We start from the raw sequence: 24283 nt of genomic DNA on the forward strand, positions 1-24283 counted from the left end.
AAAATAGTTTGGAACCCCATTTAGATTCTATTGTGTTTTTGAATAGTTGCTTTAAACTACAGCCACATTACATAATATCTTGGCATACACTCTGAATGCATTGTTCTTGAAGTCATTTGATCCATGTTGCAATTTTCATGTTGCTGAGTTGTCTTTAGCAAGTCTTGTTGACCTTTCAGTGAAATTGCTTTCATAAACCATAATGAATGACGAAATCAGTAATTATTTAAACAGGGCTAAATTAACACCCAAAGCGGATTATGTTGTACACAATGGAGAAAAGTCCCAATGAAAGAAAAACATGAAATTAATTTAGATAATTTCACCTTCTAGCCATCATCACCACAGCTGGAGATCCAAAATGACTATGGGAAGATTAAACTAAACTTATGAAATATTTGGAAGGCATTTCTGACAAGCATTGTGATGTGAAAACTGATTCTGTCCCCAGTAGACTAACAGAAGTCCAAAGATTTTTATTGCTCATATCTCTTATAAATAATCCACTTATTTGAGGCTGTTTTTGATCTTGATACCCAGCCTCACCATCTAGTTCTGCTTTATGGACCAACCATATGGTCTACTAACTAAAAACGAATAGGCCTTTCTTTTCTTGGCGCAAACTACGTGCTCCAGTAAACAATGCTTTGCTTTCCATCCAGGAAATCTTAAGTAAATAAGCAATGAATGTACCTGTGGAAACAGTGATTCTGTTGAGTATAATATGCTTGAGGAAGAAACCTAGGAGGTCTTGAAAACTTACATTCTAAAATTACTTAGTTAGCCAACTACACTCTACTTGACTCCTGTGTTTCTACAGCTAACACAACACCAACTCTCACCTGTTGAGTGGACCTTCAAATACTAAATGTAAAACTTAATTTGCAATAACTTTAGAAGATACAAGCTGTGGCTAAATGTTTACGTACCGAAGCAGCCACGCTATAGTTCCTTTAATTCTTGCAGGCATGATTGTGCCATCAACTCTTGCTTTTTCATTTAGATGAGCTTATTGGGCAATGGAAGGGAGTTGATATATTTACACATGTAATTATAGTTCATATAGCTGTGTAACTAATTTATACAGAACTATAGTCAGTGCCGGGACATCAGCAACGTTATAACAAAGGGATTATCTGAGAGTCCGATCTGATTACAGGCCATGGGAAATATACAGGCACCAGCATTTCTCAGATGCTGCAGAAAAAAATCTGCTGAAATTAAAGTAAGTCATCAGTTTAATATATTATTTTTTTCTGATATATTTTAAATCTTCCTTGGCATATTGTTGGACTGTTTTTTGCACATAAAGATTTTATCTTTGTGTTCTATATGCTGTCCTCCTCCAAAGATACTGTATGTAAATGTAGAACGTTACATTACTATTATTCCATGAAAGTGCATTATTAAATATTTATATTTTTTCACACAATATAATGTTTTTAGACAGCCATATTTTTGGCATGTGTATGTACTCTAGCTCTAACTCTGATATCTGAGTTGAATCTACTAGTAAACACCTTATCATACTGCCTTTTAGTAAAGAATTGAATGGCTCAATCCTAATCACCCAGCAGGACTCTTTGACTCATGAAAGACAATGTAGTAAAGGACTTTAATAGACCTTCATTGGTATTGCTATAAGGATTCCATTGTGTGGTGTCCACTTTCCTTCCATCCTAAACTAGATTACTATATGTCATTGTATTTAATGCTCACAAAATAATGAATTATCAGTGGACTGTCTGCTTTAATGCAGTGTCTGGGTTGGGTACCAGATGCTATATTGAGCAACTATACTGCTGTTAAAAACCAAACTATGATGACATTGATAAATTGCTCTTTAATAGAATACAGTCACGTTGTAAAATATATGACTGCGATACTACTGTGTAGCTCTCATGCTCCTTCCACCCACTGAACAGGTAAAATAATATATTTTAATGAAAATAAATGTTTAATTAATTGATAGAGGCATACATTAGAGGATTGTCTCAACTATGGAGGCATAAAGAGATCCCATACTGTAAAATACTTGGGAAAAGACTGTTCCCTTATGACGTAGGGAAGTTCTCATCAATATGGAGGCAACTTCTGATGAAGTTGGTTTTAAAGACTGGAAGGAGGGGGTATGATTATTTAAATTGGGCTACATTCATTTCTAACTAATTAATCAAAGTACTAGAGGGAAGTATACTTTGAGGGAGGAAAAATGCAAAGACATGAGGTCATGGCCTTAAACTAGAGGGTCAGAGACATAGATACAGGCCCAGAAAAGCCATCTTGCACACCAGGCAAATGCCCACTGGGCCGGTGCCCAAAAGCTGCATGCCATGTCTCTTGAGAGGTGTACACGTTGTAGAAGGTAAATCTGGCACATGCACTGTGGTCAGCTTCATACAGTTATTCCAATGCGTTGAATGTATATGTATTTTTAGGATGATGAAATTACTGATAATGAGAATGGTGAGGAAAACTCTGAGCGAGAAACCTGGACCCGTAAATCAGATTATCTGCTTTCTATGGTGGGATACGCAGTGGGACTTGGAAATGTCTGGAGATTCCCTTACCTTGCTTTTAATCATGGAGGAGGTAATGATTTTTACTGGGATAAAGATAATATTACAGTGGAAACCATAATGGTCCAGGAAGACCATCATAACAATACACTTACAGTGCCAGCTGCGAGTCCATCACTGTAGTAACCACTACCACTTCTACTCGAAGGCTTTTCCTCATATCTAACTCCATCTCAGTGAAGAGTACTTTCACAAATCTTCTATAATGTTCAGCCTTTCACTTCACATAATGCACAAAAATAACTATGTGGCTATACACATAGTGGCGATCCGGGGCTCTAGCACCTTAGGTGAACTACATCTCAAAGTCCCTACCTGGATTCACTTGCTCAGTAGCAAGGGAGAAACCAGTTAATAGCACTCCATATAAATTTAGAACTTTAGGCATACTTCTGGATCCTTTATATATGGCAGGGCCGGCCCTATAAGAAATAGAAATTGGTAACAAAAAATAGCAATGTAACTGATACATAATCAAATATTATTTCACTACAAGGCATGAAAAGAGTGTAATAATTGCATTCTATTCTGTTTTTTCCCATCAGGAGCATTCCTTATTCCTTATATTATAATGTTGGCAGTGGCGGGCTTACCCTTGTTTTTTCTAGAATGTTCCTTGGGCCAGTTTGCAAGTCTTGGGCCTGTGGCAATATGGGAGATTGTACCACTATTTCAAGGTTAGTTAAAGAAGGTACTTCTCAGTAGAGCCATAATCATGAATTTATTTTTGCATATATCTACATAAACCTACAAAATCAAAATACAGTTTTCTTATCAGATCCGAAAAAGTATCAATTTACTTTCAGAGTGAGATGTTATAGAGGAGTCATTGAGAAGTGACTATGTTTTATTGTCTGATTTTCAGAGCGAGAGTGTATGTGTGTTTGTTAGTGTAAGTAAACGTGTTAAAGTGAGTGTATGCCGAGGGCCACTCAGCTATACCTGCCTCCTGGAGGTCCCAGCCCTCCACTGGTCTGCAGCCTGCATGAACACGCTCACTCACTTACCTTAAACCTGCAGAGATCATTTTAAATTAAAACTTTTGTGAATCAATGCCCCATTAAAAACCTCATTACTGCTAATGCCGAATTCCCAAACCCTTGCCAGAATTAATTCATTATGTTGTGTAATATATTTGTTTCCCAGGAACACTTTACTGCCATATGACATAAAGGTTGACAATGATAAGTTGCTGCCATAGAACCCGAAAAAAGCTTCTTAACAGTTTATGATATTTTCATGTGGCTAAACATTCAGGTGAAAGAATAACATTATTTATCATTTATTTACTGAACATCCTAGAGCTAGCAATCAATGTTTTGTCAAAGTGGAACAGCAGCCTTATTCAAATGCTCAGATACCATTAAATCAGAACAGAATGAGTCAGATCCATCTGTGTGACCTTGGAAGTCAATCCATAAAGGTTGAGAGTCAAAGAGTCAAACAGAGTCTTCCCCATATGCAGACATTCTGTCCGTGCGATTCTACCTGTATTGTTTTCTCCTCCAGGTGTTGGTTTCACGATGGTGCTTGTATCAGCATTAGTATCAATTTACTACAACGTCATTGTTGCCTACAGCCTATACTATTTATTTGCCTCATTTCGAAGTTATTTGCCGTGGTCCGAATGCTTTGAGTGGGCAGATGAGAACTGCTTTAGCAGCAAAACTGGTAATGTATTATTATAATTTATTCATTGATTAGTTTATAAAATATGCTAGCATTTTTTATATAATGACAGGCTCAAGTACTTCTGGTAGCGATCTTTTTCTATTTAAATTGCACATTTTGGGGAAAGATAAGACGGGAACGTTAAAGTACATTCAAGTATTAGAGAAAGAAGGATACCACCAGTGCGAGATCACCAGAGGCATATCACTGATGGTGGTGCCTACCAATACAGCAGTCATCAACTCAGATTTGGACAAATTTATATAGGATTTAGGCGGACGGACAGTTAGAGGGACCCTGTAGTGTCCCAGACACCTCTATTATAGAACAATGCATACTAAAGCACCCCAACCCTCTGTAAGTACTTTAATATGCTTTCTTCTAAAACAAAAATAATAATAATAAAAACCGGACCTTCTTTACCTAATGAATCTGTCTGTCAGTTCTAGTTTTGATTATGTGTATTGTAAAAAGCGCTGCATAAATTGTTGGCACTATATATAAAAAAAGATAATAATACAATAATAATAACTGCTGTTAGCTTTTCTGGTAAGAATGGCTGGGCTGGACCTGCATAATGTATAGTTTAATTGGTGAGATAATAGTCATCGTTCAACAAAAAATGCCTTTTCCAATACCATTTATTTTAGTGTAACACAGTGGGAATGAACCTTCAGAATGCATAGCTAAGTCGACGAGATGAAATGTTTTAGCTGTTCAACTCTTGGTTTAGTGAATATACGCCTTTAATATAAGGAAGCAAGCACATATTGAAGCAATATATTAAGAAAGTTAAACATACCTTTTCTAGAAACATGCAACGTAACTCTGGGGGATGAAACACTACTTATGAATATATCTCTGATTCGTGGAACTAATCTCTCCTGCATTAATGATGAATCAAAGGAATTACCAACCAAACAGTACTGGGAGTAAGTATACAATTTTAATCTTGCATTAGTTTTGTTTCAATGAAACACATTTAATGCAAATGTTTTAATTTAGTTTCCAATATATGAAATATTGTCAAGAGTTAAACAGTCTGGAGATGTCGAAATGAGATCCCAAACCAGAAAATAATAGTACAAAACATATTATTTCTGATGAGACCTTATTGTTGGTATTAAAATATACTGGACATATTCCCCTAAGCTTTTCCATACCTGTATGTGAATTACGTTTAGCGTGGAATTATGTTGACCTGCCGTTTTTTTTACATTTTCAGAAAAGTGGCTCTCAGGTTATCGGGGGGATTGGGCGAGACAGGAGTGGTGGTGTGGCACTTGGCACTCTGTCTGCTCCTGGCTTGGATCATAGTTGTTGCATCATTAGCAAAAGGGATAAAGTCTTCTGGAAAGGTAATAAAGATGACATTATATAGAGTAATATAGAGTTAACATGCATTTTGTTTATTAAACGTTCCAGTGTGCTATACCGGCGTTTCTCTACCTTTTTTTGTCTTGTCTTGTAAATAGAATATATTCTCTTATGTGTCAATGTATGTCTATGTAGATGACTGTCTATGTGCTTGATATTATATGCCTGAAACACCAAAATTCAATAATTAGGAGGGATGTCCATATCATTCTTAGATTACTTCTTAATAACCTGTCCGAAAAGCTTTTGCACTTGCTTTCAATATCAATTAACACAATTTCTTGAATTCTCACTCTAGAATATTTCCATGAGAGTAACGTTGTCAGTGCTGTGACTGATTACTGTTTTTGTCTGATTAGGTGGTGTATTTCACAGCCTTGTTCCCGTACGTTGTGCTGTTGATCCTTCTCATCAGAGGAGCTACTTTGCAGGGCGCTAGAGATGGAATTGAGTATTTTATTGGACAACAATCTAATATCACAAAACTCTCCAATGGAGATGTACGTTTTTGAACCGCTTATAAACAACTGATTTCATTTTTCACATTAAAACATGAATTATCAATAATTTTGGAAGACACCAGGACATTCACAACAATAACAAATAGATCTGGAATATTCATAGTGGATCTCACAACTTCCAATGTTCCTGACAATTACTCCGAAATCAATACCTTGCCCCCAAATTTCCCGTTTTATTGTAAAAATGTAACTTAGGTTGGGGTAAGGGCTGAGGTTGTTGGTTAAGACAGGGTCGGACTGAGGATAATAAGGCGGCCAAGGCACTTTAAGAGCTTGTAGTCTACTATCTAGCATTGTGTGTAATTATTGCCATTATTGGACATGTACATTATCATTGTTTTCTCATCTTTTCTAGGTCTGGAGAGATGCAGCCACCCAAATATTTTATTCTCTGTCAACGGCATGGGGGGGGCTGACAGCCCTGTCTTCTTATAACAAGTTCCACAATAACTGTTACCTGGATTCGATTGTGGTTTGCGTTATAAACTGCCTCACCAGTCTGTTTGCAGGATTCGTCATTTTTTCTATCATCGGACACATGGCACTTATTTCCGGAAAGCCAGTTTCACAAGTGATAAATGAAGGTAAAAGTATCACTACTGCCATTGCAGCATTGTCAGATATAAAGGAGAGTCCACTTGCTGACTGTCACCCTATTTAAAAATCTGCATTTAATAGTTACAGTTAGAACACCATTGACAAAACATGTTGTTTATTGTTTTTTTAGGTTTTGATCTGGCATTTATTGCATATCCTGAAGCATTAGCCCAGCTCCCAGTAGCTCCTCTCTGGTCCATCCTCTTCTTTTTCATGCTCCTGACTTTAGGACTCGACTCTCAGTTTGCTATGATTGGTAATTTTTGCATTGCATTTGTTTTTTACATTTTAAGTTGCAAAATGTTTTTTAGTAATTACTAACACTCATATTTACTGCACACGATGGTGGAGTCTCCCCTAGAAATAAAGGTTTTATCCTAATTGCAAATGAATGGAAGGGGTTCTGCACGATCCCCCACTATGCAATTGCTTCTTTCCTGTCCCCAACGCTTAATCTTGTAGGATATGTGCTTTCTTACCACTCGTTCACTGCTTCGGGCAGCCAGAAGTGGTATGAAACCAGGATCACAGAGGTAGTGGTTTGCTGCAGCTTCCACTTAAGGTTTATCATCTACTAATGCCTTATGTTTCCCCTCCTACGGGTCAAATAACGCACATTAAAGTATTTACAGAGTATTTTAATATTCATTGTTAATTGGTGGGGTTTGAGTGGGACACATGAACATCCCTTTAACAAATAGCAGTTTGTTATGATCTGTTATTAAATGCAAAAAAGATTTGTTGTAACAAATTTCATGAGTCCATCAGATAATACCTGCCTAGTGTGTGCTATGATGGTTCCATGCTTTTCATTTCTTTTTAACAGAAACAATTACAACATCAATACAAGATGCATTTCCAAAGGCAATGAAGAAAATGAGGATCCCCATTACGATTGCAGTGTGTGCTGTGCTATTTCTTCTTGGCTTGCCGTGTGTCAGCCAGGTACTCGATTTATAACAAAGATAAAAAGGAAAAATAACAGAGGATTCCTCTATTTTCCTTTTTTATCTTTTCTTTTCCTTTTGTTTCTCGTACGCCTTCCAGGTTTGCTTATTCCACTAGACCTTGGAAGGATATTGTTGAAGTCTGAGTCACAGATATGTTGGCCAAGTAAAATGCATGTCTCTCAAGTTTCTTCACTCCTTGGCCTTCGTTTGAAGTGTATCACATTTTAAGTGGGATGTGTAACTTCATCGACTTCAAAATTATTGTCATTTCAAGGCCGGACTGTACTGGGTGCTTCTGATCGACACCTTTTGTGGAGGATGGACTATTTTAATCGTGGCCGTGCTAGAGCTAATAGCAATTATCTGGATTTATGGTATGTAGCAACAACCAAGAACATTTATATGTCTAATCAGCAAACATATACTTTCAACTCATATTAACAAGGACCAGGATAGAATTTTGAAAGGACTGTAAAGATAAATACAGCCAGAAACCACACAGTAAGCCAAATGGTGTTCTTGACCCAACAGGTGGCAATAGGGTAATCGAAGATATAGAGATGATGCTCGGAAAGAAGTCTTTTCTCTTCTGGTTATGGTGGAGAATGTGTTGGTATTTCATATCTCCCGTAATTCTAGCAGTAAGTTTTTGCTCATGTTGCATATTTTTATAGTTATTTTAAAAAGTAAAGTTATAACGGGGAAACCGAAAAAAAATCAAAATATTGATCAAAAGTCTGCTTTTAATTATTTGCAGGTCATTTTAGTCTGGTCTTTGATAACATTTCAACCACCTAAATATGGTGATGTGCTGTTCCCGGAGTGGGGAATAATACTGGGAGCCCTTATGGTTGTATTCTGTTTAATATGGATTCTTGTAGTCGCAGTATGGAAAATAATAAAGACCCCGGGAACTCTATGGCAGGTGAGTCACTCTTTTAAAAAAGATAATGAATTTAAGTACTCAGTAGTAAATTGATTCGTAACAGAGATAAAATGGTATGATTAATAAGCTGTACGTTAGCTAATAATTGCTATGCTGTATAGAGAGATGCCATGGCTATTGTGCCAAATAAAATATGTGAGTTCATTTATTAAATCTTTGATATTAATTATAATAATTGTGTGTCACATGCATTGGAGAGCAACGTAATAATATTTGCAGATACATTTGCAGATTATTCTCTGCCATTACTTTGTCTTTCTCCTATTGTTAAGTTGCTGGTTGTTGCTGATTGGTGCAGGCAGACTTTATAAGGGTTGCAGGAAAGAAGAGTGAGCTTCAGAAAGGCATATTACTGGCTTTTGCTATAAATCTTAGCTTCCCTAAAGTAAATTTGTCTCTTTGCAATGAAAACTAAATATCTGCAACTCACACTAATTGAAACCAAAAACCATAGGTAGTGATAATTAAAATAAATGAGTTATGTTATAAGATGGGAAGGCAGCAGTTCCTCTTTAACCCGTGTGAGACCTGTATGATATATAGTCAGAATATGTCGCCTTCCAAATATGCTTTACTAGGTAATAATTTATATATATTTTTCAATTATAGCGCATTGTTAAATGCTGTAAACCAACCAAAAAATGGGGGCCTGCCCTTGCAAAAAATCGTGGTGAGAGATACAAACATATGAACAACGTTGAACATGTCGACATTCCAGATATTAAAGACGATAAAAACATGGAAATACCAGATATGAAAGGTGCTGAAAGTATGGAAGCTGCTGAAAATATGGATACACCAGACTTTAAAGGTTTCGATAACACTGCATTTCAGAGTGACTGAGCAAAACCTACACTGTGCATGGATTAGAGGTTTAAATAAATATGGGGCATTTATTATTTTTGTTCTACCGGTTTCTTAGTGTTGCCATTTTTTTTAGTTGAATAGTTAGACTGCATACCCCTTCCCTTCTCCATGTTTTACCTGCTTGAAGTGAAATTCTTTTTTCTCCAGCGGTTACAAAAGTATCCGGGATCTAGACCTCGTCAGTACACAGTTCTATGACACACAGCCATAGGAGATTGGTCATAGGATGCCATCTTTGCCACAATTCCTGACCTGCTAGATCTGCCCTGTTCCACCTCACAATTTTTTTTTTAGCTGAATGGATAAAAGTTCCCACAAACACACTCCAAAACCCTGTGGAAAGCCTTTCCTGAAGAACGGAGGCCGTTATATTCCTAAATGGGGGACAACTTCATATTGATGCCCATGGTTTTGGAATGGGGTGTATAGCAAGCTCATATAGGTACAATGGTCAGGTGTCCACATACTTTTGGTCATATAGTGTACACCTTTGCCATTTGTATAATATAGCCTTCACCTTTTGAGGTTTAAACTAATACTCCGACCATAATCTAAGGCATGGTATATCAGTGATGAAACCCTGGACAGTTACTCACCAAACAATCCATAATATCCTAACCAAAGGTGCCCTTTCTTTACCCAAAAGAAGAGTGAAGTTATTCCCTGGTACGATAAAATGTATTAGTCAAAATTAGAGGTATTTTTTCTTTTTCCCTTTATTAACCAAATCAGCAGAGGTGTTACTAGCTGGTAACAGGTTCCCATTGCTTTTATCTCGAAGGATACGATGTATTTTACTTTGCTTTACATTGCTTCATAATTATTTTAGGTCGGACCATTTTACAAATGTCTAGACAAGGCTCACTTGAATTTTGCCCCTTAACAATGAATACATATTAACGTACCTTCTAAGTACGTTAATACAATAAATTCATACTTCTAAGCTGCACCTCCCTGCAAAGACCCCTCAGTACTCAATTCAGGCCACTGATTGGCTGCTTGAAATCAATGGCTGTGCTTTCTGCGCAAGCGCACAGGGGGTTTCATAGGATATTTGAAGGTTTTTCTACATTTAGACCAATACATTAAGACCTTGCTGCATGCATGTGATGTTTATTGATGATGTTGTTTAGTGCTTGTGATGCTCCTGTCTTTGAATTTCAGCCTTTAGCCTCTCCAAGGCTGATAGCTGTAAATTAATAATAATTAAGTTCTCCAGAATCATTCTTAAAATGATTTCTTTTTCCATCGTCTTCATTGAGCTTACCGCTGCCTGGTGACATTTTTCATTGGATTTCAGGGCCAAAGGTTTGTTCTATAGGCAAGAAACATGTCATGGTAAAAAAAAATGGAATAAAAGGACATTTTAATATTTACAAGTATTTACAAAAAATAACTAAAGCACAAAAAACATATTTTAGGATCGGTCAGATCTCTGTGCGAGTGCATTGAGTCAAAATATCATTTTTATTATTTGCTAATAAACATTTTATTATTTTTCTGTGAAAGGAATTTTTTTTGTACTCTTGTGGGAGTTTCAAAATCCTATTAATCAGCAAAAATACACATCAAAACAAGATATTGCTTATTATGCACGTTTATTATTTTCTTCTTTGCTGACATTTTGGGCAGTGATAAGTGCAATGGCTTTTATTGCTCTTGTCACATGGAACGTCCAACCTTGAGATTCTATTTGCAGTTTTGTAGAGGTTATGCATTATTCTTTTCTCCAGTTCAGCGATGTCATGTGTTTCACTTTCATTTTCCCTATCATTTGTAAGAACATTTCCAGAAATGGAAAGTTCATTTAAAGACCCTGACTGATGGGAACCTTCACTGGGTGCATTAGCTTTACCTCCGTCCTATAAAAAACGAAAGCCTTGTTTATAGTTAGGGTAAATAATAACAAATGAAAAATATTCTATTGTACAAAATAGAGGAGGAAGAAGGCCCAGACACTACAAGGAGGAGGAAGAAGGCCCAGACACTACAACCATTTCAAACGTGTCTTCCATGGAATATGCCACAGCCTGGTGCCCCATGGTTAGGAGACCTGATCATGGGGGCAAGAAGACTTCCTGAGAAGAGGAAATGCCGTGTTGTGGGAGCAGCGTTGCTGCACGCTCTACTCCCCCATTAAAAATAGCATGTGTCCCTCAATGATGGCAGCTCCGCCCAGTGATGGCAGAAGGACCACCCATTGGTGGCAGCAGGACCGCCTACTGACTGCAGCAGGACCACCCACAAACACTGGGTGGGACCTTCTACTCGCATCCAGCAAGGTTGGGCTCTGGGTTGCCGGAGGTTCCCAGGTATGCTGCCCAGGTGCTAAGACCAGCTCTGGCCCTCTTGATTGTATTGGTGTAAGTTAAGCCTCAGAATGGTAGCTTTAATGCATCTCTCAACCAAGATGAATATTTATAGTTTACCAGTTATGCAGGGTAGGGCTGGTACCATCCAGCCCAAGGGACACATTCAGCCTAAAACATATTTTACAGACTTAATGGCCATCAAGTCCCATCAAAAACAGAATATATAGAATGTCCAAAATACTATAGATATCCTAACATTACATTTACTTAATGGCCATTATCCAGTCACATCAAAAACAGAATATATAGAATGTCCAAAATAAGAATACAACTAGTGAGCAAAGGCTGCCCAAAATACTATAGATATCCTAACATTACATTTATTTATAGAGCACTAGCAGATTCTGCCTTATTAGAATACGGAAAAGTGGAAATTAACAACATTAAAACTTAACACATGTTAAGGCATACAGAAAGAGAAGCGGGTCAATTGCCCCCCTGCCCCCTTGCCTTCACTCTGCTGATGCTACATATATGGTTACATATACATATCTACCTGCAAATAAAAGGGCAAAGTCTGTGGCCTACAGTAAGACTAAAACAAGAATCAAGAGAAGTTTTTTTTTAAAAAAATCACCCCTCTCAGTGACAGAAGAATTATTGAATGCTAGCTAAAAGAAGTGGAAATAATAATACAAGGAAGACAATAAAGAAAAGATAGTGAAGCATCCTCCTTACTGTAGGTCCTTTTCCCTGGACACACCAAAAATGCTGTGGCCTATTTTAATATATCGCAAGCCACATTATTTTTAAACCCTCGTTGCAACTGTATCGTATTCCCATCTGCTTGGTTAACCTTTCTTTGGGTAACTGCTGGAAGGGCTGTGGTACCGGGGGACCTGTATACTAAAGACGCTTAGCAGAAACATGTCAAACCCCTCTGAGGGGCCCATCTCAGGAACTCATTACCCTGGCCTTATGTTACCCAGTAGAATAAGATCGGCGATGGGTGTAAGTCCAGTGCTAAAGAATATGTCGCACCAGATGGAGCTGTCTATGGGTAGTGGGATGGACACTGTAATGGATCTTTACCTTGGATGAATTACACTTCCTAAAAATTATCATGGTGACTGCTAGAATCAATGCTATCCAGCAAATTGGTGCCACTGCCCAGATATAATCATTTTCCATGGGGTCTTCATCCTCGGGGGCTGGTTGTTCACAGGTCAGCATTGATATTACTTGCGAGGCTAACTGAGATTACAGTTTAACTGTTATATGTTTAAAATGCCTTTGTGATCTCCTACTGCCTTTACTTAACAGTAACCTTCGGGACCTCTGAGGTCTCTTCTTCAGAATGATTAATGTATCTCTGGTTTTCTTTAGCCTATTCCTACTTCCTATAATCCTATTTTTTCCTGCCTCTCGCTATAAGTGTACATAGACTGTAAGATTTAAATGGTTTCAAGTGTTTATATCATAAAAGTAAAATCTAAACAATGAAGGGTTGTGTGAGTACTTGAATAATTCTTGTAGGATTTTTTTCCATTTCTTTAACCTCTCTTTACCTCTTAAAGTAAATCAGTCTTGTTTTTGTGTCAAACAGTAATAACTGAAAACTATTATTATAATTCATTGTTTTATAGAGCGCCATTATACTTCTAGAAAACTCTGTAGTGTCCTCCAGTCCATGATAATGTTAGTCGTAAGAGGCCTCTCCAAAATCTCATACTAAGGTAAGCATTTGTTTCCTATAATTTAAAAAGCAAAAGAAGGAGTCAATTTGCTTAAGTCGACCTCTTGTTAAAGGAACAATTTAACCTTACTTTGAATTAGTAACATCTGTTTATTGTTTGTATAAGAGTGACAAAAAATAGCACTTTATGGTTTTAACTCCCTAAACGAACAATGTTGGAGGCACCCTGACCCAAGAGCCATTACTAGTCATCGTGACGCATGAGGCACGTTCGGAGGCCCTGCGTTGTGCTGATATCACATAGACTTCCGCAGGAGGAAGGAAGTACATGGTGGAGTAAGGGCATTGCTGGCAGGCGGGTCAAGAGCACCTCTCACTTTGCCCCACATGGAGCAGCTGCCCTTCTTGCCCTGCAGTAGTTATGGTCTTGCCCCTGCATATGTGCCCTTGGTCAAAAGAACATCAGTTAACATCATTAACTTGATGTTTGGCCCTAAAAATCTTAGGGTCTACGGGGTCTGTGAGGCGTATTTTACTCAGCTTGTAGCAGACAACAACCCTTGTACAGAGATGTTCCTTCTCCCTTCATCACCCATATCATGAGATTCAAAATACTGACGCTTTAGAGAAGGAATATTTCATTACTTTACAGAAGAAACTGTACCTTTGAGCAACGACACTTCTCGAAATATATCAGCAGCGCAACAAGTATCAATACATCCCAAAATATGATGGCAGTGTGCATGGGAAGCATTCCTCTCGAGTTAATGTTAGATAATACATCTTTCAGGCGTTCTCTGGTGTTGACAGCTGAAAGTGCTGGATAACTTACTGTTCTATCTGCAGAATAGGTTTTTTAGTTACCTTAGTAATGTTGGCATGAAATATGCACAACATCAACATTGCTGTGTGGGGACGAAATTCTATATCTTCTCTGATTTTTCCCTCTTTGGTATCTACTTTGGTAACTTTCTGGCTTCATCACGTTTTATACAAAAAGGGTTTGACAACTAATCAAATAAATAATATAAAATATAATAATACATATATTTCACTGTTTGAAACTGTTTTTGTTTTATTTTAGTCAACATTCATGGAATGTACTTTTCATGGAATCATTTTTAAGACCATAGAAATATTCATTATACATTGAAAACATTTTATAGTAGTACAGTATCTAGATAGTGAACACATTTCTATTATTTTCAAAATTCACTGAAAAGAAAGAGCTTAAATCTTGAGGGATAAATGGAAATTCCAATTTCTTCCATACCTTTAATCCAAAGCTGTTCCATAGTCACCCATAGAACATACTGTATGTACAATTTTAAAACTTGTATGGCGATCAGTGTAACCACAGGGATGCAACCTCTTATTCTTGTCTCCTCGGGTCTGGCCAAAATATTTTAGAAAGGGCCGTTCTGGTCCAGGTTGGAAGGGAAGGCAGGAACGTATCGGGGTCACGTTATGTCATGGGAACCCATGGTGAAACCGAGGCAGCCAGAGATAAAGTTGCAGGATTGGTAAGAGGTAAACAGGAGTGGGAGGGAGGTGGGATGTATGTATATGTGTTTGTATATATGCATGTAGGTATAATTGTGTATGTGAGCATGGGTGTGTAAATTGTGTGTGTGAGAGCTTAAATGTGTAATTGTGTGCGTGTGAGAGCATGGGTGTGTAATTGTGTGCGTGTGAAAGCATGGATGTGTAATTCAGTGTGTGTGTGTAAATGAGAGCATGGGTGTGTAATTGAGTGTATGTGAGCACGGATGTGTAATTGAGTGTATGTGAGCACGGATGTGTAATTGAGTGTATGTGAGCACCCCACCCTTCGTGTACCATCAAAGAAGGCACAGATCAGCAATTGAAGTTGGGGGCTCCATGACAAATTTTCGCGCACATTTTTATGAATGTCAGGAAGTATAAGATTATTGTAATACTTATTTCCTGGTATGAAATATATTATAATTTGTTAATAATATACATAAAATAGAATATACTTTACTTTACTGAGAGGGTGGCAAATGGTAAGTTATCTGGGCCGTTATCTGCTGTGAAACAATGTTTCTTAAAAATGTTAGTCATTTCCATTTTGCAAATGGCTGCACTACATTTTTTAATATCACTAATAATATGATATGTAGAAGACATAATAGGGACGGAGTAGCGTCCTGGTGGTCCCGATATTAAACACACTAAGCCAGAGGTCTGTAATCAGCTCTGATTTCCGGAGTGTCCGGTTTCCCAGGTGTGATTATAATGCCAGAAAGACTTTTATACACAATTATAATATCTGATTTCTTCCAGAAGACGGAATCTATCACTTTTCATCATGGTAAACTAATCACATATGGTTAAACTACAACTGACATGACTCTCAGCCAGTAGTAAACTGGTCAGTGTAACTGGGTGCACATCCCTTTATTAGGGAAAAAACTTTTGGAGAAAACACCCCATCATCATACCATGGAGTTCTCACAGCGAGCAGCTGGCTGTTCTTTGGAGTCGCTTCCCTTTCTTGATGTGCTGTGTTGGCTGTTGGTTTTCTGGGAAAGTCTGAAATTGAACAAATGCCTGAAATCCTCTCTGAACTGGTTTCCCACGAAACAGTACAACAGGGGGTTAATGCAGCTATTTGTAAAGCCAAGGCATATTGAGAAAGGCATGGCCATGTCGACCATTTTTACTATTTTGCAATTTTTAACGGCATTCATTCTTATCAAGGCATCCAAAAACGTTAGTAAATGGAACGGCAGCCAGCAGATTAAAAACGCCAAAACAATCGCAGTCACAATTTTTAGGACTCTGTCTCTGTATTGCTTGTTTATCGCAGGGCCCTTTGCTTTCTTTAAATGCAAACCAATCATAAGGTAGCAGGTACCGATCACTGTCATTGGGAAACAGAAGCCAAGCGTGATCTTCAATAAAGAGAGTGCCACACACCAAGCTGAATACGCTCCTTCTGGAAAATCCATTATACATGCTTGCACTCCCAGGCTTTTAATATAATATGTATTGCGAAAATAAAACGAGGGGAAAGAGCAGAAAATTGCTAGGCTCCAAACCAGGAACACCACGATGAATGCTTGTCTCAGCGTCCTTCTCTGAGAACGTAGTGGGTACACAATGGCAAGGTACCGATCCACACTCATGCAGCTAATTAGGAAAATACTTGCAAATAAGTTCAGAGATAAAAGGGAGCTCGAGATTTTGCACATCGCTTTTCCAAAAAGCCAGTTTAAGCGAAAGGCGTAGTATATGGCCCAAAATGGAAGCGTTGCCAAAAACAATAAATCAGCCACGGCTAGATTCAGAATGTAGATGCTGGCAATGGTTTTGAGGTCCCCTTGGAGACACAGTACGGTTATTACCAAGCTGTTCCCAATAAATCCAAGGATAAAAATGATCGAGTAGAACACAGGAATTAAGTCAAATTCATATTCCAAAAAGGAAGTGTTCCGACATAATTCTGCAGATGTCAGATCATTGGTGAGGTTTGATGGTGTCATCGACATATCATAGAATGTTTCATTGGTGATGATGATCACCGAGGAGTTCCCATAGAACATAATAATGGTGGTTGATGTAACCTCTCCAGTTTGCAGCGTTCCACACAGGTTCTCTGCAAAGTAAAACAAAAAAACAAAACAAATGCACAGCTTGTTAGCTCTTTGTTTTTATAAACCGATTTAAAGTGAAAATTGAAATTTTGCAGATTTTTATGTGGATGACCCACTGAGGACAACAAAGGTGAGGAATTTACTTATATTCGGTGGGTAAAACAGTTTGCACATTGGGTCTACGGGACGTGGCACTTTTAGTTTATGACGCTCAGTGTGACATTGACAGTGTATAAGTGTTACGTGTGATAGCGTAGGGTGGCAGTAGGTAAAGTATCTACACAAAGACACAGCGTCCATGGCCAGACATGTGGAAGCCATTTATGACTTTGGGGTATTGTCCGGCACAAAGGCTTTCCCTTCCTACCCTTGGTGTAAATGTAAATTCAGCGTACTGATAAATAACAGCCCAGTGATTAGAACAGTATACATTTCACATCTAAATCTTAGTGTTTCTTAACATCCAGTCTGCAGGGAATTGCAGGTATTGTAGTTATTGCTCGATATATGGGATAGGCAGAAGGTCAATATCTTCACCTAATGAAGCATTTTGAATTATCATTAAGTGCCAAGTTACTTTGTGTTGCTTTAAAATGACTACACATTTTTTGTGTCGCTAAGGTACTAGAGATACTAGACTGTTTTTTGCTGATAATACACATTTTATGCAGATATACACTTTTTTTTTCCTTTTGTCAGGACGCTTCAGAGAGGAGTGCGTATTATATACAGATACAAAATAACATAATGTTCCTGAAAGTTCAGCATGCATACTACACACAAGAGCATACTATGACCACAATTGTACGGTAATTTGCACAGTTCCAGAACATTTAATCATGTCTCTGAATAACAAAATTGGCACTGACCCATTTGCTTCACTTACTATAGATTAGATATAATTAACTATGCTTGGATGACATCAAATTCATGTTGTCTTTTATTGTCAAATATTCAATATATTCTTAAAAACAATAGTTTTCTTTAGAGAGAATGCTTAAAAAATGACAATACCCTAGGAAAGGTTCTATCACATATTATAAAGTAGCTTACCAGAATATAAAGGTTCCGGTAAGAAAAGTCTTGCTTTATTCAGTCCTTGATAGCGAGTAATGGCTTGAAGCGTCTTGTTTCTCTCTTATATCCTCTGTGTATTCCTCTGGGAGACGTTAAGCTACATCACTCCAAGAATGGAACACAAACTCTTGGCACAAACTTCCTGGCAGGGAAATGTAAATTCTATTCATTTCACATTGGATAATACTCACAGTAAATCACCAAGCAAGCATCAGCGCTCCTACTCTAGAGGGAAAAGCCCTTCCGACTGCAATGTGGGTATCTGTGACTTTTACTTTATCCTAAATCTGCAGAAGAAAATAAAGTCTTGTCACTTGGGAGCAGATACCCTCCTCATGCTGCAATACTATTTATCTTTTATAAATGATACATCATGAAGTCGCTTTTCACTTTGGAGTAATTCTTGATTAGCTCAGAGCTTCCGTATTTGCATTGTGTGTCCCTGGCAAGCTGCTGGGGGCAGAAGACATGTTTATTTTGTTTTATATAGATGTGTACCGAGCAGGTCCCTCAGTTTTGCCCCAACTGTTCTCACTAAAATCCCCTATATTTAGATGGCCATGGATCAGAAAACTGGACCCAAATGACTTGATGACCAAGGCAACCTACTTTGTCCTATCATAAATTCACAGAAAAACAAAGCAACCAAATTTGTTTCTCCTTCTGCATGGCTTCTAAAATCAGAATGACTTCCTTGTCCTTCCAGATGTTTTGGGGTTGATTCCCATTCGAAACATTGACTTAGGATTTATTGGCAGTCGGTTTATATACATAAAGATGTTATGGATGTATGCATGTGCCAACCCAAATCCATTGGGAATCCATGAGAGCTTCCCCAGTGTTTGGAACTCATGAGGCACATGTCCCTGGAATGGTGTAATGAAAGCGTGCTCCAACCAAATAAGGATATATGCTTTTTGTAAAATAAAAAAAAATACACTTATGACAATAAAGACATGCACACAAAGACACAATGCGTGTCACATTCCGTTTCCATGCTTTTTTCAAGAACAGAAGTCACATGAAAGAAAAGTAAACAATTGAGATGGTTAGATGGTCAGAAATCAAATTAGATGTATATCACAAAGAGGTCACTAACACAGAAGAGAACTAGTAAGGGGGCAAGGAACCAAGGAACAAATTTCCCCAGGGCTGCTGGTATTTTGGTCCACCACCTGAGGTTGTGTGTTTAGTTGCATATCAACATTATACCTCCCAATTCACAGCGCTTTTCTAACAGAACGTTTCAGAAGGCGTAGCCTTCTGGCAATTTTCACTTCAGTTCCGGCATCCAATTGTACTCAACGTTTGTATCTGTCACAGAAGACTTATAAATATTTAAAAACTAGCGAGCGACGTGGGAACATCTTGATTACAACGTTTTGCCAAAGTATATGACTCAAACTCAGTTGTTTGGACTCGATTATTATCACCTGGCTGTTACATATACAGCATATAATGTGTATGAGGTGAAGCAAAATGTCTCACTTTCTGGGCCGAAGATGTGGATGCCAGGGCATCGGTTCGCGATGAACTATAAAGGAACTCTTTGATCTAAATGGTCCTGGCTTTATTTACAGGTTTTACCACTTACATATATTTAAGATCATAATAACTAGCATTTAGTAGAAAGCGGTTGTACGTTATGTGGATTCCTGGCACCGAGTTATCTAATAGTCTTAAATTACCACCTAATACACACATCCCAACTCTCCCGGAAGTTCCGGAAGTCTCCTGTCTCATTTTGAGAGCGAGCTTCCGCAAGCAATCCACAAGCAATTACATAACAATATGTCGATGCCGGTGTGTAGTCATTGCAGGTAAATCATTCAGTTCACACTTCTCCTCTTTTTTGTTCCACTGGAAAACATCCCACATATAATCCATGCGATCCATTGTGAGTTACGGCCCATTGAACATTTTTTTCCGGAGTATAACTCTAAATTTATTACACAACTAGATCAAAATTGCTTGTAAATGACACAAAGCAATGTGAAAAGTAGTAAAGGATATGACTATTGGATGGGAGCCCGGCACAGATCAGGTTACAGAATGTTAATGTAATTTTCAACCAGATTAAGGCCATTTCTAACAGGGGTCAGGAGACACATAGTATCGTTTAAATAAACATTGGTTCTTTGATAAGCAAAGCTAGTATAGGATTTACCCCCCCCCCCCCTTTTTTTCCAGATCCTGGTGTGGTTGCAAGCAATGTTTCATCTAATTTTTCTTAGTTGGTGTGCGCAGAAAATTTCTCTTGTGCAAAAAGTTTCACAGAGCAAACATTTTGTGCGCACAATATCCACGCCGCATAAAGTTTCAAATTTTTTTTTACGTTTTTAAGGACTTTTTCTGAGTTTCAGGACTTGCCCTGCAGTGGGCAAAGTAACTCATGGACAGGGCCAGACTGCAGATGGTGAGGTAGCTCTGGTGCTTTAAGGCCAGCAGCCACCTAATGGCTTCACACCACAGCACTGAGATCCGGCAAGTATGGGGAGCTGTTGGTCAGCGACCCACTGGGCATTTGCTGGTTGTGCCAGATAACCAGCCTGGACCTGCTCATGGGTGTTCACCTACCATACGGTATTTCAAATATAGAGGGGGATGTTTGATGTAAGCAGCGTCTGGTCAGCTCTTCTGTAGGGTAAACAAGCTTGGGGTAGTAAGATTTGAGGAGAGGGGTCTTCATCCCGGTCATCTGTATTCATTCAACAAACAACATCTCTGGCTCCTCAGCACCAGCAGAAATATACTGTTTGTCTTCTATAGTGTCATTCACGTCTAGTTCCCTGCTCATAAAATGAAGTGGCACCGAGTGACCATGGCAGGAAAGTAGTGTAAAATAGAGTAAAATTAGCTATTAGTGTAGCGTTACTGCGGAGGCAAGGATAAAAAATGCGGACAGAGAAAAGGCAGCAGAAGAATCTTCTTGTTAGCAGAGAACTGCCCTACTTGGACGATTTGCTTATATTTTTGTTGGGTGAACTCCAGCATTATAATTAGCTGTCTCAGGCTTAGTTGTTCCAAGCAATCGCTCAATACTTTTTATGCCAAATGTTGTATGAGTCTGCTTTAGAAGAAGAAAAAAAATACTATGGGGAGAAGTTAGAATAACTGCCCCCTCCCTGAGCACATACGCAGTACAAAAACTATGTTTTTACACAACCAAACTTTTACAACTATAATGATGATTCTACATACATGGGTTCACATATACCTTTTTTTTGACGGGTTATCTCAACTACTTAACGTTCTTTAAGGACCAGAGACTGTTTCTTCTCTGGCATCACACAGGTTAAAATCCCTATATTGAATATCATCTAAAATGTGTTGCTTACCCATATAACATCAGCTTCTTTGCCTATCCCATTTTATTTAACCCTTTGAATTTCCATGTTTTATTTTACTTATCTATTTAACTACCTAACCCATAATGTTTTAAACAAATCTCCTCTACTGTCCCGGTAGTATAATTAGTAATAGTGGTATTTTTTCCCCCATATCCTCACACCAGTGCACTTTAAACATCATTTATTGGTTCATTGCCCATACCACCACTTTCTCTCGTGATAATATTGCTCAGTATTTATTTAGCATCTTCAGCGGCAGCAAGACATTCACTTTTTCATGATCACTAGGCATTCAAAGGAATAAGGCCTTTTAAAAGTTTTATGTGTCAGATCATTTAAGCTAATTTTCTATCCACAAATTCACGCATTCACAAAACTTTCATAAAGCCTCTAAAACCTCGTTTGCCTCCAGATAAATCAGATATAATATTCTGCACATGGAGAATCAGAAATGTTGCAGACGTACCTAGCAAGAGGCTTAAGCATTATACATTTAAAGGGACTTTGTCTTGTCTCAATCAACAAGGTTAGTAAAAAAAAAAAAAAAAACACACAAAAAACACTAAAGCTTGATTAAAAAGTATTACTCACAGTGAAGCACATATAACACATTTATTCCTCGCCACTGGCAGATTCATCTTGTGTTGATGAACGGACCTTAGTGACCTTTCCTTGGGAGGAAAAAAAGTCATTGGCGCCCATTGCAGCTGTCAACAAATTATTAATATGGGAAAATTCATCATCAGCATCAACAGCAGAAATTCATCATCTTTATCTTCATTAAAAAGGATACCGAAAATGATCTGATATTCGGCATTGTTTTCATATCTCTAAGTACACATAAGAAAAAATAGAGAAAAATCTGCAATTTAACCATTGTTAAACGTGTCAAAGGAATAAAAAAAATTTAATAAAAAATGTATAATCCATTATTTTCTTTTGTGCCAAAAACACTTAATTAACACGTGACACAAAAGCATATACTACATACTGGTGGTTTACATAAGTTATTTTATGGCATTATTATCCCTTAAGCTTCTTTAGTTAGCATGCCATAGAGTGATTGGTTGAGAGAGATTCTTTGGACTTAGCGGAATAACACATTTAAACATATATTTAACCTACATACCATGGAATTCTGTTATTCTAGTAATTTACAGAACATAAAATAATGAGCAAGAGAGGAATGGCAGGACTGGTGAATGCTGGTAATGATTGTGGGATGGAGAGTATTCTAAGTGGAAGAGACAAGGTAAGATGAGCAGTCAAGCACCAGAGCCAACAAGGATTATGTATAGAGAGCTGGTCCTGTGCCAAGCGATACCAGTAAAGCAATCAACAGGAACGATCCATTAGCAGATATGGTGATTGTAAATAAAATCCATCTCAAGCGGCACTTGAGGGTCATCACCGGTACAACATGAATAGTAGAATAAAATGGAACTTTATGAGACAAATTATTCCAAAGTCCAGCGAACGCGTCTTCGCCTCTATTAATACAACCTGAGAATTTAAACATGCATGAGATAGGGATACGACTATCCTTAATCTAAGACAAGACCAGGGACTGATTAAGGTCCGAGTTTTTATATCAGAAAAAAACAGCCAGATGAGATGGACCGAATGATCCTCATATACCCCCAAATTCGATGTTTTTCAGTACAGATTTTTTTATATGGTATTTAGTAATTTACCGCTTTTAAACGTTGTCCCTTCTTATAAATAATCATCGACGTTTTAAGTCTCATTTTAAAATATATTTAAAAAACTCCATAACCACTTATAAACATGAAACATGAATTGTGTTCATGAATGAAGTTCTTTTTTGTTCTTTTTTTTTCTATACCCTTGATTAATGTACATTTTTTTTGCGTGGTGGGGGATTATAGATTCACTTTAATATTATTTCCTGAGTACAGAACAAAACGTTCTGCTGTCGTTTTTTTCCCCTGCTTCTGTATAACTGCTATTTTAAGTAAAGTAATTAAAAATGTTCCTAAATTAATAGTATATTTATTGTAATTCTTTCACTATGTACAAAAGAAACAATGAATATTTTTTACATTTTGTTTTTGAGTTTCAGCACCTCCATCGGAGGACATTAATCTTGTTTTTTGTGTTTTGAAGGACATGTTGTGCCAGAACGATGAATATTGGATAGATTAACTAGCTTGTGAAAAGAAAATGTAATGCCTCACTCATGTCACAGCACAAATGCAAAATGATTCGCTCAACTCATGAACAAGGTATCTTCTTAGATGACCATTGGAAACCAGGACTTGTGTTCTATTAAAATAAACTTCAAAACAATTGTGAACTCATCAGGATCAATTGTCAGGTTTTATGATATTTTATTGTTTTATTTAATGTCCAAAGGGAAGTTTGGCATGTGTTGATAAGAACTTGTAGATGGTCACGGAGTACGTAGAAAAACAACCATTGGGGTAGTAGGCAAATGGGCTTGAATCATTAAGAGGCTTAGTGAATGCTGGTGCTGGAATAGAATATAGACACAAGTTAGAATGTACAATGTATGCTGCAACAATATTTAAACAGTCCTTTGTGAATAAGTCACCCACTGTTCAGGAGAAAATACTAATCATAGTGTTAGGCATTGACTGGGAACACAGCAGGGTCTTTGTATAATAAGGTGAATAGGTGAACTATGTTTGTTGTGGGTTATATCAGGGGCATAACTAGAAACCATGGGGCCCTGGTGC

The 24283-nt window shown here is 37.7% G+C and overlaps 2 protein-coding genes across 2 annotated transcripts; one reads left to right on the forward strand and one right to left on the reverse strand.

Moving 5' to 3' along the window:
* Positions 1-1162: 1162 nt before the first annotated feature.
* Positions 1163-9484, forward strand: LOC149298227 (sodium- and chloride-dependent neutral and basic amino acid transporter B(0+)-like). Its single transcript, XM_089487674.1, has 14 exons — positions 1163-1225; positions 2439-2592; positions 3125-3256; positions 4089-4250; positions 5062-5182; positions 5476-5608; positions 5987-6127; positions 6504-6732; positions 6876-7001; positions 7572-7690; positions 7970-8069; positions 8227-8336; positions 8453-8620; positions 9251-9484. Exons 1-14 carry the CDS (start codon positions 1163-1165, stop codon positions 9482-9484), a joined length of 1992 nt encoding a protein of 663 aa, XP_089343800.1.
* Positions 9485-15975: 6491 nt separating this feature from the next.
* LOC149298228 (type-2 angiotensin II receptor-like) lies at positions 15976-17031 on the reverse strand. The gene has a single exon (XM_089487794.1). The coding sequence runs from the start codon at positions 17029-17031 to the stop codon at positions 15976-15978; it is 1056 nt and encodes a 351-aa protein (XP_089343920.1).
* Positions 17032-24283: the final 7252 nt, after the last annotated feature.

The sequence above is a fragment of the Sceloporus occidentalis genome, unplaced genomic scaffold (assembly GCF_023333645.1).
Source record: "Sceloporus occidentalis isolate IW3139 unplaced genomic scaffold, rSceOcc1.0.p SCAF_34, whole genome shotgun sequence".
Classification (NCBI taxonomy): Eukaryota; Metazoa; Chordata; class Lepidosauria; order Squamata; family Phrynosomatidae; genus Sceloporus; species Sceloporus occidentalis.